The sequence below is a fragment of the Scomber scombrus genome, chromosome 12, assembly GCF_963691925.1.
Source record: "Scomber scombrus chromosome 12, fScoSco1.1, whole genome shotgun sequence".
NCBI classification, from domain to species: domain Eukaryota; kingdom Metazoa; phylum Chordata; class Actinopteri; order Scombriformes; family Scombridae; genus Scomber; species Scomber scombrus.
In genome coordinates, this window is record NC_084981.1 from 11105516 (window position 1) to 11123503 (window position 17988).

The window sequence follows — 17988 nt, forward strand, 5'->3', positions numbered from 1 at the left end:
ACACACACACACACACACACACACACACACACACACACACACTCACACACACACACACACACACACACACACACTTGGGGTAAAATGTAATGTATGTGCATTACACAATATACCACACCATTCAATTACATTCAAATTAGCTCACTAGTGGATGTGTATTTAATTCCCCTTAAATTATAACCACAGTGAAAGATTTTACTCTGAATACACAAAAAGTGTCTCTCTCACTGTCTCTCTCTCTCTCTCTCTCTCTCTCTCTCTCTCTCTCTCTCTCTCTCTCTCTCTCTCTCTCTCTCTCTCTCTCTCTCTCTCTCTCTCTCTCTGTGTGTTTGTTTTTTAAACATTTTCTCATATATCAACAGTGTTTCATACATTATTCCTTATATAACATCAAGCTGTTCGCCATCATTCAAATGCCAAAATTTCCAAAGGAAGCAAAATGTTTTTTTAGTATCAAAGGATGTATAACTAATAAAGCCACAAATACCCAATACTGTACATTAAATGCTATTATTAATAAGTATTATACATTTACACTATTTTATCATAGCACTTATGGTATTTCTCATTATTCTCTCTAAAAATTGATTTCTTTCTCCACAAATTTAATATTTAATAAATAAATATATATATATATATATATATATATATATATATATATATATATATATATATATATACATAATCAAATCAGATTTATTAAATTTAGTAACAAAATCCTAAAAATGTTGTATTTTGCTGAACAAAGAAATATTCAATTACAAATGCAGATATAAATTCACAAAAATACATATTTAAATTAACTCTCTTTATTTCACACAATCCAATATTTACACATAAACACACACACACACACACACACACACACACACACACACACACACACTCACGCATGCAAATCCCAGTTATTTAGATTAGCGGGCGGTGTTTCTGTTGGCACCACTTCTGACCTAGATTATCACATCTGTAATTCTAGAGGATGATTATGATGATGAGCATGTGGTCAGAAGTCTATTGTGTGTGTGTGTGTGTGTGTGTGTGTGTGTGTGTGCGTGTGTGTGTGTGTGTGTGAGGGGGTGGAGGGGTGGGCGTGAGGGGGGGCAAACAGTGCTCATACGCTTTGCTGACGTCACTCAGCCATGTAAAACGCTTCACTGTGCAATCTAGTAAAACTGCAGGCAACGCAGGAAGTCTAATGTGTATCTTCAGATATGTGCACATGAGAATGATGCAAATGTTGCCCAGTTAGAAATATTAAATCTATTGTTTCAGGGCATAATACATTTATTAATCTGAGAAATGTAGGTTTTTACAGTAGGTCTGCTTGTGTGATGATTTTTATCTAATCTGTTAACTAAAATATGATCAGATGTGTTTTTTTTTTTTATGTGCTTCTGACGCTCTTACAACAACGAGAGCAGCAGCTGCAGCAGGAGACATGAGCCATGACCTCATCAGCTCCCCATCAAACCATCACCCTGCTCTGAACCTCACACACACTCACACACACATACTGAGTAGTTACATGGCTCCACAAAAGACAAACAACGTCCTCGATGCTATGTGATGCTACCAGCTCACTCACCATTGGGCACTCATTCTCTCGTTGAACACACGTGTTCTGCTCTCTGAGCTGACATGCTAACATCTGGGACTGAACGTCCCGGTCAAATGGAGGCCTTTTAATGTAACCACCAAACACGCATTTGGATCATTACTTACAGCTGAGTGATGTCACACAGCCTGTCAGTGTGTGTTTCTTATGACGGTGGATGGTGTGTATACAGTAAGGCGCTGCCGACTGACTGTTTAACTCTGCTCCTTGTGCAAGCATTACACGTGGACATGCCACGAGGAAATTATCTTTGACAAAGAAACACAATTTGTAGCATTTACAATTTAAAAAATATATAATACATTTTTTAGTTTTTACCTGCTCTTTTTGATTTCACAGATTTTAAAAAACAGTTGTCATCTTACACAACTAACAATTTAATTATTAGACAAATATGTCATTTTTTTGGCTAAATACCCCGAAATGGAAACATGTTTCTAATGTTTGTGAAATTACTTACATTTAATGCTATTACTTACATAATACATTTCCACATACTATAGGCTAATTCTTTTTTACATTTTAATTTAAATGAGCCCAATGCTGAAAACCCCCACAGTGACTGATGCAAGACAGATTCACTGAAATGTAGCTGACTTTAACATTCATTTGTATAAGTTCATAAAAGTCCATTTTGGGTTTCGTCAGAAAAAAGAAATGCCTTCAAAGGAAAGAGAGAAAGAGCAAAAGAAAGATCTCCATATTGAGCTCAAAGAATTTGAGGACTGGCGGAGGGGGGCGAGCGGTAGCTGGCTGCCTGCAGCCCTCATCAGAGGCCAAACAAAGTCAGTATGAATCATAGGTGAGAAATATGGGTGCTGACGTACAGGCCTGTCAATCTCCCTGCACAGCAGACATCAGACCAGGCCAAGAAGGCCGAGCAGCCAGACATCAGGTCAGCCTGTTTACTGATAACACACGGACGCATGGACACAATCCATTCATGAACTAAATACATTTATGCACACACACATTTGCCTTGTTCCTTACTTGCAGTGAAATTTGAAAATGTAGCACTCTATTCAGCTATATTTCACAGCTGTAGTATAATTTTTGATTTATTGCATTTTATAATCCGATTGTACTATTTAAAAAATTAAATAGTATGATGCGCCCTTGCTGAACACTGCAGTCAAATTGAAATTGTGAAATTGAAAATCAATGACCCTGGTTTTATGTTACAACAATTCTTTCCACTTAAACAATGAAATTAGATTATTTAGCTTTTTCTGTTATCTGCTACTTAACAAAAACTGTGGTGTTGAAACGTCTTTTTACATTAGACCATCGTAAAAATCTATAATTCTGTGGAACCCCTCAGCAGTCTTTACCAACTCTGTAAACACAAAAGCTTCAATATGAAATATCACTGATTGTCTGCTCCATGGTGAATTTCCTTAATGCTGTTCCTTGAATTTCATCTTTATACTTTGGCCCCACCTAGTGTCCCTGTGTCTGTCTGAACACCCTGACGGAGGCATCTAACTACTATTGTGAAATTAAAGAGAGGTCAAAGGTTAGCATTCGGTTTGGATTTTAAAATGTAACATATTTGATGAAATAAAGACATTTTGAATTCTTTCTTAATGCAAATCTTTTTGTACATAATTACGACCTGCAATTCACTTTAAGACCACTAAGTGGTATTCTTTTACAAGTTGATCTTGTTCCAAACAGTCTGCAGCTGCAGCCCTCAAGGCTGCTGTCAGCTGCTGTACATCTTCAGACGAGAACATGTATAAGAATAATTGTGAGGATGTGCGTGTGTGTTTGGATGTGTATGACGTTGCGTGTGGTTTATACACTAAGTGCTCTGTGGCGTCACCAGAGTGGCAAACAGCCCTGCGAGCCACTAATGCACTTCCACAGTCTTTTAGCATCGTGGGCATGGAGCCAAGCTAAAGAGACACACATGGTGCACTGCTGGAAAACCATGGTGGTGTATGACGCTGAACTGCTCCTCAGTTTAATCCATGAGGACAAACCAATCCACAAGATCTGAAACTTTACTCTCAACAGTCAGCAGCACAGCAGGGGTGGATGTAGATCGAAAAAGAAACTCTATCTGGCCGTGACCACGCTGATGTCCTGTCACAGAGGAACAGAGCCCTTTTGTTCCTGTGAGTGGAGGCCATTTTGAAATGTTCTTCTTATTGTTAATGAGGTGGGAGAGCTGTCATTGTTACAGTGGGAAGGATATTTGGCAACTATTTGCTCTAAAGGCTCTAATGCAGGAAAACAAAGACACCACAGTAGAGTTGTTATCCTGCTACCCACCATAAACTCTGCTTTTAAAACAATGTGGTGGTTTTATCAAACACAATTTGTCTTTTAATTTGTAATAGTTTTGCATTTTTATGGCTGTACTTCAGCTGTTTTATGGACTTTTATCACTTAAACCTCTCTTTTAGATATAAAATGTATTTGTTATTCTATATAGTATATATCATGTACTATACTTAATGTATCTTATGATATATAAAATCTTAAAGCTAATCCATATTTTATTACCAATGGATGAAATGACTACATGTAATGAGAAATTGGTCACTCTGACAAAGAATTATGACCCAACTCTACTGGTCTCCTGAGCTGTAAAGAGTGTTTTAGCATATTTCAACTAATTGTTTTGTTTTTTATGGTCCACAACTTTACTGTTTTGTTTCATTCTCACTGCTTTCATAGTATCATTATAAACAGTAGCTGTTTTTTTTTTATAGCAAAAAACAAAACAAACACTAAGAACTTAAGAACAGTGGGAAAATACCAGTTAAACTAAGGGACAGACGTCAAGGTTCATCTGTAGCTTTAGCTGTTATCTGCTGTAATGGGAGAGAGCTGGGCAGGAAAACTGGTGCTTAGTGGTGGTGGTGAGGGTGGGGGTTACATCCAGGAGTGGCCCTGTAATCGTCAGGTCCAGGCTGCACACCAAGAGGCAAGACAAAAACCGCTTTGTGGTCCTGATATGAATCTCAATGCCCCTATTTCTACACCTCCTCTCCTGGAGTCACCATGGATATCTGAGCAGACAAAAACGATCTCCATGAGAAAATAGGAGCTTGAGTGCTCAGAGGCGACAATAGAGCAGCAACAGTACAGCGCAATAGTGAATGGTGCTAGTTTTCAGATTTTGCCCATGATGATGAATGAATTATCTTTATTGTACTTGTCTGCTTTTTTGTAGCAGCATCTGTTTGGTTTGGAATGGTTGAAACATAAAATTGTCATAAAATCGTTCATTATTACCTGCCTGTAGTTGCCAGATCCACCCGATGAGTATTAAACCCTTTTTTATTCATGATAACCTGCAACAGATGCTCTATAGATAAGCAAAAGATCATGCACTACTGCCCCATTTTTATAAAAGAGGGTTTAGTTATAATATATTATCACAATATATTCTCTGGTTCCCTCACAAGCTGCACAATTGTCAATGTAGAATTATATTGTGCTAATACTGGGTCTTAACAGTGTACAGAACGACTGCTTTTCTGTTTAAATTAGGCAGACATATGCTTTGACAATGTCGCTGTACTTGTGTCCCAAAGAACAGCAAGCCTACATCAAAGCATATACAATGGCAAGATCTTGAGTGGGAGGGATTCAGTGGGTGTGGACCCCCTAAGTAGGCACAGATGCCCAGCACAGTCGGGGAAGGAAGCACCCGACTCTCCTTCTGTGTTAGCCAAGGGAAACTCTCATTTGGGCGTGGACCCAAAAAGATACAGAGCCAAAGACTGTGATGCAAACAGGTCACATCTTCAACACAAACAAACATGTCTACAGGCCAGAGGATGCCTGACAAATGTTGCGTATAAGCCAAGACAAGAGATAAGATAAGATAGTACTTTATTGATCCTGAGGGGATGTGCAAAACTATCATAGTGAGGTTGAGAAAAAAAATGTATATATCAATGTGAAACTAGCTAGAAAACAATCAACTACAATATCAGTATCAATAGCAAATCAATTGTATGCAGTGATCAGGTCCATAAATAAATAGATATAATAAAACAAAAATATAAAATATATAAATAACTATATATCAGAAAGTGCCATGGTGAAACTGTCCAGTGATTAGTCCCAAAATTGAAGTTTGATCTCACAGAATGGTTATCCAAAAAATATAAAAACTATACTGTATAGTTTTAACCTTGCCAGTGTTCATAAGTTTATATTGAAGTCTTCAAGTATTAGTTTCTCCCATAGACTGTAAAAAATTCCCACAAAACGAAACAAACCATATTTTACTCCGAGTGGTGTCTTGCCATCTAGATAAGCTTTGTTTTTATTTACCAGAATTTTAAGAAATCTACCCCTGAGATGTTTGCCTCCACTCCAATACAATGAATGGAGATAAATGGACATCCATAGTGTAGAAAATTAAATTCAAAACTGATTAACAGCATAACAGGGACAAATGTTTTGGTGATGAAATGTTTACATTATTTTTCAAAATCCTGGTTTCTGACCCCACATCTCAGATTTGTTCAAACATACCCTAACCCTAACCCATGTGCCAATTGAAAGATGTTTCTGACCCTTGAGAAGCACTTGACCAATCAGAGCTTAGTGGGAGAGATTACGTCATCATCTTCTCCTGTATGACTCACCAGCCACATGAAAAATAGTTACAAAAATCATGATGAGAATTGATGAGATTGACACAGTTGTGTAAGTCCAATTAAAAAACAAAATAGATGGTCGATGCCTCCAGAGTGACACATAAAATTGTTGCGTGACAATTATGGTTAAGGTTTAGTTAGGATTAACTTGGTTAATAGTTAGTGACTTCACACATCACAGTCTGTTTATAAGTTGCTACAGCATGCAATATGTGAAGTCTGTCTTGGGAGGATAGTCTTTACAGGTTATTGAAAGATGACTTACAGAAATTGACTCTTAAGTTTTTTTAATTGCTGGATGTTGAGTTAACAGCTCCTAGCAGCTGCTACAACAGGATATGTCACAACTGATTGTTTGTGGAGAAGAAAAAAAAAACACCCCTTCATCCACCGAACAAGAAATTGGCTAACATGAACACACTGTCAAGCTGGAAGAATAGAGTGCAACAAATTGGAAATTCAGTCTAATGATCAGGCAAATTTTGAATGGCACAACAAATAAAATTTCATTTCTCTCTACTGTATTTGGTTGGAGGCTGATATCTCAGTTGTGGATACCTCAAAATCTGAGCAAATGAAATCCTTTATCTATCTGCATGAGTATTGGGCCTACTTACAAGTGAGATTTTTTTTTTTTTGGTGAACTGATCCTTTAAAGAGTTGTATTTCAAAGGTGTAACACTGTACAAACCATGAGTAAATTCAGATTTTCGAAGGTATTATGAATGTGATTTAAGAGAGTAAAGACATGATTTTAAACTTGTGATGTGAAGGAAACTCCACTCATGTGCCTAGTCTTCATGTAAGGGTTAGGGTTAGATGATGCTCTGCTTGAAGGTGATACTGTTCTTGGCCTTGAATTTACAAGTCCTGTCATGTGTTTGGCAGCATAATTGCCGTACAAGGTATATTTCAAAAGGTGGCCTTAATGTTTGAATTTCAGTTCAAGGATAAGTTGGAGAGTTTTCAACGACACAATCAGGGTTGCAGAAGAAACTAAACCCAGTTGTACTGAGTTTGGCCATGTAAATCATCAATATGCAAACTCACGGTATACATTGGAGTAAGTGGTATCAGACTAAGTTAGATGAGCTCACAGGGCTTTAAGGAAAAGGAAAGTAGAGCATATTTCTAAGAACAGTATTGTTTTTTAATACTGGCTATTGTTCACGGTGCAATGATCACAACAATTCACCCACATTTATATTCAATACGATGTCACTGATCATCCCCGTGACTGGATTAAGATTTTCACATGCTCCCAGATGTTAATCTCAAAGGGACCTGACCTGAAACAACACAGTTTGCGAGAGATAATATGTGTAGCAGCGTCATTCTGTGTCAGAGCAGAATATGAACTTTGGTCAGTCTTTTTCAAACAATGAAAATGTGTCTTTATTTTGACGGATTTACCAGTGGAAATATATATGGAGTGAGTGTTCTCTGCTGTCGACTTGATACTTTAAATCACAACTTTTAGGAAAAAATAGATTTTGAAAGGCCCCATTAGCATGCTGGACCCCTGGGTGCCCATCAGGGACAAATAAATAATGTAGGTGGGTCATCATACTGCAAATGTCTGCATCTCACTTTTGAATCAACAGGTCTTTCCTTGCCTGAATGACATCATTACTACCAGTCTAGCTGAGATCACCCAGCCTCTATGACTTTGAATCTGATGCCACAGTTTCTATTTAACTACAGTACACTTCCTCCTGTAGCTGAAAATGAAAATCTTCTCTGAAACCAAATGTCACACAATGTGAAACCACTGAGGACTGATAGGAGATTATAAAAAGTAATCCGCAGCAACACAATATTGCTTTCTAGGGATCAAAATACTTCTGGAGGACAGAGGCAATACGGACATTTCACTATGGATTCATGGAGTTATTACAGTACCTCCTGAAAAATGATGGTATGACAAATTCTCGATGTCTCTGAATTTCTTCTAAAAACTCTCCTTCCTACACACATGTTCTATAGAGATATTAGACCAGTTCACTATGAGAGCACATTCCTACATCCTGTGCTACACTTCAACTTCCAGACTGTCATTTATGACCATGGCTCCTACCTTGATCGCTGCATCCTGCAGTCGGAGATTCCTCAAAATCCTGGTCGTCAGGACTTTTCCGTTTCTTCGACATTTGCTGCTCCCTATTCGAGTGATGGATCTATCCACCGCTGAGTTGATATCTGCTGACAACGCACGACACCTTCAACCAGCAGGACATAAAACACATATAACAGTCTGGGGGAGGCCAGAAGAGAAATGCGAGTAAATATCAGTCCCATTGATCCACACTCTATTTGTCCTCTTTCCAGCGTGCGGTGTGCGCAAAGTTACCATGTGGTGGCCAGCCGCCAGCCGAGCATCTGGAGACGCAGCGAGGCATGGAGCCGGTCTGCTTTTAATTCCCGCCGCAAACGAACAAGATGTGTCTCCACGGACAGTCAGGGACTTATTTTTTCTTGACAAATGAGAAATAGTTGCTGCTGAAGTGATTTGTTGATCACGTGTGTCGCGGATTATGTTTGAACCCCACTCAGATGGATATTACGCACTGAAGGCAACTTGTTGATCTGCGTCTTTATGAAAAAAGTGGTTTTCGTCACTCCGGCGGGTTTTGCTCACGCTTTAAAAAGGACCAATTCAGATTTTCAACGTCGTATGAGGTGTTTTGCTTGAATGGTTTGCGGCGACGTCAGACTACAGGTCTAATCAGTTATGGATGACGCACAGGCGACACAACGGGAACTCTTGGGTATCTTGGAGAGTATAGGCCAACGTAAACTGAGATTATCTGGACGTAGTCTGCACACTAAAGTACACTAACGCCTGTGTCCTCCCGGCAACATTTGAGCTGCACACTAAATTGCAGGTAAAACATGTTATTCGGCAACATCTGTGAAGGAGGAGAGGACTCCTGTACTACAGAAGTGTCAAGGGGGGATGCGCGGTACACTACCTTCTCTTTTACAACACCATCAGTCCAGCGACGAGGAGAAAATACTCTATTTGTCTTTAACACTTCTTGCGCAAAATCTCCTAATCCATGTGCCAGAGTAACATTAATCGAACAAACACGCATTGTGGTTCAAGACCAGTCTTGGACGAGCAGGTTTGCTTTCACTTCAGTGTGCGGGAGCCACGGAGCAATTTGAGAATAAGCTGTGAATAAATGCAGCAGGAGAGTCGTGGTGTTGCGCGTACTACAGAGGAGGCAATGACGCCACCAGTCTGGCTTTTACAGATTGCTTGATGGTAGTTTTCCCCTCCGGTCGACTCAGCTTTGAGTGCCAGAGAAGAAAAAAAAATCAGCACTCCTCTTTCACTAAGCCAACTAAGGACTGTGCGTGCATGGGGAGTTTTAAGAGATAACCAGCTGGATAAAACGGCACAGAGCTTCTCAGATTATCACTGATTTCTACTTTCACACATTCATTTTCCTTTCAGGAAAGTCACAGATGGGTGCCTGCCACCAGTTGAGCAAAAGCCCCCCCCTCTCCTCCTCCTCCTCTTCCTCTCTTCATTCTCTCATATGTTGATTTATTTATGAACACTCCCGGTCAGGGGATCATATTCCATCTACTACATCTGGTTTAGATTTCCATTGTAGCACCTATACTGTTTCTACAAATGTGTCACTTGGATGTCTGGTCAAATAGTTTTGAAATTAAAAAGCGTGTTGTTGTTGTTTTTTCGTGCATCTGCGCGCACATCCGCGGCGGTTTCCTTGCAAAGAGTACAGTTGCATTCATGCCATTGACGCTGGTATTTCGTGGTATTTTCTGAAGGCAAACACTGCCCCCCCTCCTCCCGCCTCCCCCCCTCTCTCCGTCCCCCCTCCCAATCCTCATTCACTGCAGCTACTGACGTCAAGACATGCTTGCGTCAATGCTCTCTGCTTTGACAGAGAGCGTTTTTTTTCATTGGGATCATAATGGGATTATTAGGCTTAGAGAAATACCCTGCTTTCATTTTTATGATAGATGCCCTATTATCCTTTCTTGATTTAAATATTATTCCTTATAATAAGAAAAGGGTACAGCATATGTAATTGGTTCTTACAGCACATTACAAGGACTGTATATCATTGCACAATAAGATGATGCTTTTTCCTTCAATTTTCTTGTGCATCTGTAATAGTTTGTGACATTAATTACATCTATAAAGAACATAATGATCCAACATCTATTTATCTATAAAACACAAGGAAAATACATTCAAATGTTTATGGACATTAACCTGCACTGGAAGTTGTCTTAATTCTCTTTATTATTTTTATTACATACATGATGGGTAATATGCACTGACATGTTTTAATACTCAGCTGAAATATCTTTGTACATAGATGAACAGCCACACTGGACACACACAATAAGATACACACATGGTGACACATTAACCACACAGACAGAGACTGTTTCATCCAGTGAGACGCTCGGAGACATCAGTCAGTCATGTATCTGACTTAGTGGATTATATGTCTGTTCCTTCACGTCAGTCTGTGGTTGCTGCTTGTGAGGGGGAGGATGTCATGATGTCCTTATACACTGACCTTGATCTTCTGGGCTGAATGAGCTTTTGTTCCTGTTGGCTGGCCTTGCCTTCATTTCAGCCATAAAGCCTTTCCTACACTTTTTCAGCTCAACTGTTCCACACTGTCTCAATATTCAAATCTATTCACATGAATGTTGTCACCATTTCTGTCGAAGGAGCATTGTGCGGAGCTGTTAGAGAAAGTTTGCAGAGACTGTTTCACCCAACTGATGCTTAATGAGTTGGGACTGAATGAAATCTTGCATGAAAAAAAAATCATTCTTGGCCATTAAAGGAAAATGGTTGTTCAGAATGGAGCTAATATGCATGTTGTTCTGCATGTTGTTCTGTTGTTCCCTAATTTAATACAAGTTTTACTTCAAGTTGGAAACGGATGACTATCAGACAGGTTAGATAGAAAGCTATTAGTTCTGATGAAATACATACACTAATTAAAAGATGTTAATAATTAATACTAATTAATTATTACTGATCTATACACAGCATGGTAACCCCATTGACTATGGCCATGAATTAAACAACTTAATCCAAACTACAGCAAACACTTTCAGTAAAACACTTACATTGGATTCTTGGGGTTGCTTCCTGACACGCAGAGGGAATTCCTGCGTTTTGGATCTGTCTTTTTCTCTGAATGTGAAAACTTCGTCTTTGCCTCTTCTCACCTGTCAATCAAGCTTTAAATAACCAACATGACATCACCCCACAGCTCACAAACAGCAGAGAGAAAAGCAGCCATGTAAAATGTTCTACTGAATACAATTTGGAGCTGGATGACAATTGATTCAGGTCTAAACTGTATCTGTGGACCAGTGGCTCAATAGAGAAGGAGGAAGCTTGCACGTTTGCATTTGTACATTTGTCTATGTATTTCTGTACATTTATTACTATTAGTATATTATTTTATAATACTTTTACCATTTAAGTTATTTACATCCTCTTTCCTAACTGCATGTTTAGCAATTGTAACAAAGCAATTTCCCTGCAGGGATCAATAAAGTTTTTTTCTTATTCTTATTTTGAGAAAATGATAAACAGCCTGAAAGGAAGTGCTGCCTGGGAAGCTCAACTCAGGGCAAGAAATTCCTGTGTTGCTCTGCGTCTTTTCTGCTGTGGAAGCAAGTTTAGAAACATCTGAGGCCAAAATTATGGAAGCCTCTCATTTGATATCACAAATGTGGTGACCTAGATCCAAAAAAAAAATCCAGATTGTGGCAGTTTACTGTAAGTCCTCCTCAAAAATGTGTTTTTCTTCTTGTTCCTACAATTGAATCTTTGAGCTTCACTGTGCAGAATTATGCATGTTCAGAGTTTGACATTAGAAGGCCATTTATACATTTATACTTGAAGTGGAAAGTCTCTGTGCTGATTGAAAATCTGATTTTTAGAGGTAGACCAAGGACCAGGATTTGTGACATCACAACTATGGAAACACGGTCCAAAATTCAAGTGGGATTTGGAAAGTTGAAGCCTCCAGTGCACAAACACTGACAATGGACTTTATAGTGAAGTACGAGACATTTGTGTCCAGCAGTTAAACTTGTGAAATAAAATCTATTTGCATATTCATAATGAGTGAGAAGGTTTTATGGTTTTTAACATGGTAATTGTCCCAAGCAGTGTATTCACAAGCCTGGATCTTTAATGGTGAGAGATTATGTTTACAACAGCAAGATGTACAAAGGTGTCAAGGTGAGGAAAAGGTCCTACCATGTTGAAATAGGTTTACATTATTCCATTATTAACAAATTGAAAACTTTGATATAGGTGCTGAACACAGAAACAGACTGTTGTATGCATTATGCTCATTTTCATATGATGCCAGCACTGACAGGACTTAACGCATTTTTCTCACTTAATTAACAAAATGCATGTGTGGGCTTGCAGGATGACAGGATGGTGCTTAAAAGCTTTATGCAAACCTAAAGGAGGATATAACAATATTATATGATGCTAGAAATCCTCCACTGAATTTGTCAATAGACATTTCTGCAGGTGTAAATGTAATACCTTTCACTTGAATACAACATACAGATCTATTTTTACCAAACAAAAGCTAAAAGGGTGAATAAATGATTAATCAATGCATAATACAAAAAATAATACAATGAAACTGTATTCTCTTGTCGTAACCTCTTTGACCTCTCTTTATTCCTGGATTAAATGGAATGATGCAAAGACTATCACCAACTGTTCTTTTTATAATGTTATGTTAATTGTGAAGCATTAATATGTAATCCAGTGTCATACAGCTTTACTGAGGCATTACAACAAGCAATGATGTGTGCTATAGTCAGGCAGTCTAGCTATCAGGAACATTAGGCCTCAGGTGGTTGAACTGATGGTGACATAAATTGGTATCTCTTTGAGTAAAAATGCACTTTACACTGACAGCCATTAAAAGATCGGAGACACAGGAGAGTCATGAGAACGAGATGTTAATGGAAAGAGGGTGAGAAGGCTGTAGTCGAGTGTTAATCTCTGAGGATTCTCACCCTGACACCTCCACACATAGTTGTCTCTGCAGTCCCAGTGCCCCCCCCCCCCCTCGCTCAACCCGAAAGCGGTTAACCCCTACCCTCCCTCAGATGTGCAATAAATGAATGTAATTCCACAACCATGTGTGCAAAATACTCCCCTGTACTCGTTTGCTCTCAGAAAAGTATACAAAAATAATGGTATGTTAAAATGAAAAGTGAAAATATTGAACAGGTAAAATAAAATGTTTCCGTGTCATTTTCAAGTGTGATGTTAAGAATATTATACGCATAAAGGATGATAGGTTCATTTTAGTTTAAACAGAACTTTCTAATTACGTTGTCATCTGCAACTGCTACGGATGAAAATGTCATTATCAAAGCTCATAGCTCAAAAAAGAACAAACATGGAGGTCAGGAATTGGAGTTTCAGTGGCGCTTTAAAAGGGAGCTTTCAATGGCTTTTTCTCTCTTTAAATTACAGTTAGGCTGATTATTCAATAGAACTGGTGCTTTGAAAAGGGAATTAACACCCAAAGATTTTATATAAATCTTATCAAGAACTGCTAATAAGATTGAAATTAAACCACTGCCCCAATTTTTTCGCTTTAGGACCTGCAGTGCTCACAAATCAAATGGTCCCTTATGTTGTTGGTGACCTCTCTTAATTTAAAGGAACCCCGGAGGTCCTGAACCTGATTTTGTGAATCACTGTTGTAGATGATAATTTAAAACACTTCCCACTGAAGGACAGTGCATAGCCAGAAATATAAGGATGAACTCATTGGGGGCAAGAAATCTGGTAATGCCCCATTTATCTGTGAGTTAAATCAGGCGTGATGCTTCAGTGTTGTGGAATCAGCATTAATCCCACTACATCATAACAACAAAGGTAACAGTGACAAAGGTGTATGAATTTGCTTAACTTTAACTATTTAACATAAATTGAAAGCTTTTCTTAAAAAAAACAATCTTGAACATATGATCTCAAAGAGCATCAGTGTGGTACAAAAAGCTTCATTTATTTACATGGTAAACCTCATAAGGTACAGCAGGCTTGATTCCTCATTTACATTATAAACAATGTTTGAAATCATTTGACATTTTCTTATCTTGTTATGCTTAATATAAGCAGATTCAAAATTCAATTTTGGTTCACAAACGTTACAATAGACTTTTTCTTCTGCAGTATGTTGAATCAAAAGCTTCTGATGAGCATACATAATAACATATAAATGTTCATGATGTTGTTTTTATAGGTAATTCATGCTAATTTAAATCATGTTGAGTTTAAAAACCCAAAGCCCCATCTGCTTTTTATTAGAGCCAATCAAAAAAGTGCAACAAATCTTGGAATGTGAATATCTTGAAATAATCCAAGTTTACCCAAAAAAAGCCTTTACAAGAGTATTTTGTCTGTGAGCTTTGATTATGAAACAAATAAAACCTTTTCAATCTGGGGTCGATCCTTTCTTAAAGTCTCAGCAGATCAATCATGCTGCAGTGAACAAGACAAAACATTTCACTGCCATCTTTCTCCCAGAGACTCCCGCAGAGACGTTTCCCCTCACAGGGACGGAGGAGTAACGGGAGTCCAGGCTGAAGACAGTCGCCCGTGAGGAGAGGTGTCGTACTGGGCTGCGTCGTGTGCTTCTGCTGCTGTACTGCTGTCATACATGGGAGTGCCAGAAGAGGGCACTGTGACTGAATGAGGCAGGTTGGGATAGTGGCTGCTGGACCCTCGCAGGAACTGTGAGCTCAGGCTGTTGTTTATCCCCCCAGTCTGGGTCACTGGAGTCAGGGGCGAATTACTCACAGACCAAAGGCTGGTGTACTGACTTTACAGACAGAGAGACAGAAAACTTGTTACTCCACTTTGGGTATTTTAAAGGTGCAACTTCTGCTTTCATTAACCATTGAATCAGTTACACATAAAAAGGAGAAACACACATACTTTGAGTTGGTACCAGAGGGGGAATTGTGGGCCATGGGCATCAGGCTGGAGTGTGTTGGCATCTGTAGACTGGACCAGTTGTCGTGGCTTGAGAGCATCGACAGACAAGCTGAAGAGTTATCAGAGTAGCCAGCTGCAACACAAACAGAAGCAGTGAGGTTTCAGAGTTACATATAGGTCATGTTATTCTGAATATATTTGTCAGAAATGATGATAATGAATCACTAAACTACTCATCAGGCCTTGTTTCTGTGATGTGAGTATTATGTAGTTACAGCCAAAGGTGTGTGTCCATACATTCCTCGTGAGAAGCCCAACCGTTTACAGCTCTGTGGCTCCACTCACACAAAAGCAAGAGGAATGCAGAACATTCCCCGCTCAGCAACATTTGTTTGCGTTTCTTGTTAATAGCAGGGTATGATGGTGAGGGTGGAAAGAATTGACCACTCACTGGGCGAGTTGGTCCGATGGGTGTACGGGCTGGTGTAGGGGGCAGATCGATGGTTCCTCAGCGTGGAGTAGCGCTCACAGCCGTGGGATGGTGAGACAGAGATGGGGCTCCCAAACTGACTGTGAGGACTCGCAGGAGGGCAAAGGGAGCCTGCGCCTGGAATGAACCAGCCGCCTACTGGCTCCACAGAGGGTGGAAGACATGATGGGAACATATGAGAAACACAAGTTTACCAGGTGTTGACAAAATGAAAAATAAATCATTTTAGTGTAATACTTACATTGGGAGTAAGTTGACTGCTGGTTGTCATTTACATCTTCTTTGATGTCTTTGTCGTCGCTTCTGCAGAAATAAAAAGGTTTAATGTTGTATTTTTCCACATCTTGATGCCATCAACAAAACCTCTGTGTGTATTCTTACCTTTCCTTTGCATCGAGGAAGGCCTTTGCAAAAGGATTGTACTTTATTTTAAGAGCGGTTATCTGAAAATCAAAAATACAATAAAGATCATTAGGATTGTAGTTTGCCATCAATAAAAAACACAAGATGAATCAAAGTGTGCGTAAAAGCTATGCGTAAATTACGCACACATTCCATGCACGCACAATACAACTCATTATTATTATTATTCTATTATTACTTTTAAGTGAGAAAAAATGTCCCACCTCTTCGTTTTGGTACGCTGTTACTGCAATGAACTGTGTCTCTGGGAACGAGTGACTGGTTATCATCCTCCGCGGGCCTCCAACCCGCACTATGTGGATGCGTGGCTCGTACTTGTGTAAGGAGTTTAACATTATCTGAGAAAATAACAGAACATATACTTCATAGGCTTGAATGATAATTTAACTAAACATTGAATTTGCAAAAGATAAAGGGGAAAATGCTTTTCTTTTCCTATCTGTAAAAAAGTACATCAGGCAACAACGTGCTCTCTTCTCCTTACCTGACCTCCTCCGTTCAGCTTATTGGTGAGTTTGACTTTGCTAAAGGAGACGGGAACTTTCATCCAGTGCGCTCCGAAGTTTGGAGAGTCTGGATGGATGTACACACAACTGGGAGTCTGAGGTTCAGGTTTTCCTCCTGGGACCCATTCCCCGTTCACATATTTCCACCTGTGGTTGTCCGCAGATACGAAGTCCAGCAAAACAGAGTACATGGCGTTCGGGTCCAATCCAGACACGTTCATTTTCAACACGGGAAACATTCGCCTTGATAAGAAGAATAACAAGAGAAAGTGTTAGTTTTTACATTATTAATAGTATTACTTGTTTTTTCTGTCTATCTGTGAAACCGAAGATTCTGAGATATTTGCGCATTTTGGCTCACCTGCCATTTTTTGTAACTATCATTTCATTTGTTAGTTCCTTAAATTTTTGCCAAAGCTCGCTTTCATCCAGGGAGACTTTCAGTTCTCTCTCCGTGGGGTCGCCCTTCTCGCTGCCGGCCTGCAGCTCACTCTCCACCGCGCTGAGGAGGTGATCCACCCGGAGCTGACTGGCTTTCCCGGGACACGCACTAGAGCCTGTGGCCATCCTGTCCAACTGCTCCGGAGCTGAGTAGTTTGTAATCACAAGACTTACTGAAGAAACTAAATCTGCTCCAGTATCTAATCCCTTTTTCTAGTTATTGTCGTAAGATGCAGAACATCACGCAGCAGCGACATATATAGGCTGAAGAGACGCTCCATCTCAGGATGGGTGTTTGGAGCAAAGGTGGTTGGTTCATCTCCTCTTTGATCTTTGCGGGCTTGTCACTGATTGGCTAGAGGCAGACATGTCACTGAGGTCCACAGGATGACAGCGTTTTGAATAAAGCAGTTTAACCTACTTTATTACATCAACCTGTAAATATTGACACTTAGATCAAAGCCGCACCTGCAGAGACCAAACTACTGACTGACCTCGGCTGGTCTGCGGTCCCACAAACTTTCAGTTGTTTCTGATTGCTTCAATTTTGTTTGAAGATTTTTTTTGTTAATGTTTTACGATTAAAAACTGTTAGCCAGTTTAGGCTTAAGTAAGATTTCACGAAACAGATTTTAAAAAGACAATCTAATATAACTGAATAAATACATTTAGCTAATTAAATACTATGTGAATAAAGTTAAATAGATTTGCAAAAATGACAGTAAGGTGCAACATAGGCATACATAATGATTTTATTTTAAAAAAACAAAAAAAAACGTATCACTGCTGCAAAGCATCATCTTAACTGCTTTTTATAGACTATATTTGATATTTATATTTAATATTTGAAAAAATCTATATAAGTCATATGAATATAATTTACAACTCAA

The 17988-nt window shown here is 39.1% G+C and overlaps 2 protein-coding genes across 4 annotated transcripts in view; both read right to left on the reverse strand.

Annotated features, from left to right (window-relative positions):
• Window positions 1-8405, reverse strand: part of pde10a (phosphodiesterase 10A) — a 54414-nt gene extending 46009 nt beyond the window's left edge. The window contains exon 1 of the mRNA XM_062430594.1: window positions 8318-8405. Coding sequence (XP_062286578.1) covers window positions 8318-8390 — 73 coding nt within the window. The 5' untranslated portion in view covers window positions 8391-8405. The remainder of the gene's footprint in view (window positions 1-8317) is intronic.
• Window positions 8406-14851: 6446 nt separating this feature from the next.
• tbxtb (T-box transcription factor Tb) lies at window positions 14852-17224 on the reverse strand. Of its 3 annotated transcripts, none has more exons than XM_062430623.1 (8): window positions 17019-17224; window positions 16636-16900; window positions 16355-16489; window positions 16110-16171; window positions 15970-16031; window positions 15690-15866; window positions 15239-15371; window positions 14852-15122 (listed from the first exon to the last, which is right to left on the reverse strand). In XM_062430623.1, the coding sequence occupies exons 1-8, from the start codon at window positions 17222-17224 to the stop codon at window positions 14852-14854; spliced, it is 1311 nt and encodes a 436-aa protein (XP_062286607.1). The 3 variants fall into 3 exon arrangements, with proteins under 3 accessions (XP_062286607.1, XP_062286608.1, XP_062286609.1); XM_062430624.1 differs by having other exon boundaries at window positions 15690-15863; window positions 17019-17212; XM_062430625.1 differs by lacking the exon at window positions 15690-15866 and having other exon boundaries at window positions 17019-17212.
• Between the last annotated feature and the right edge of the window lie 764 nt (window positions 17225-17988).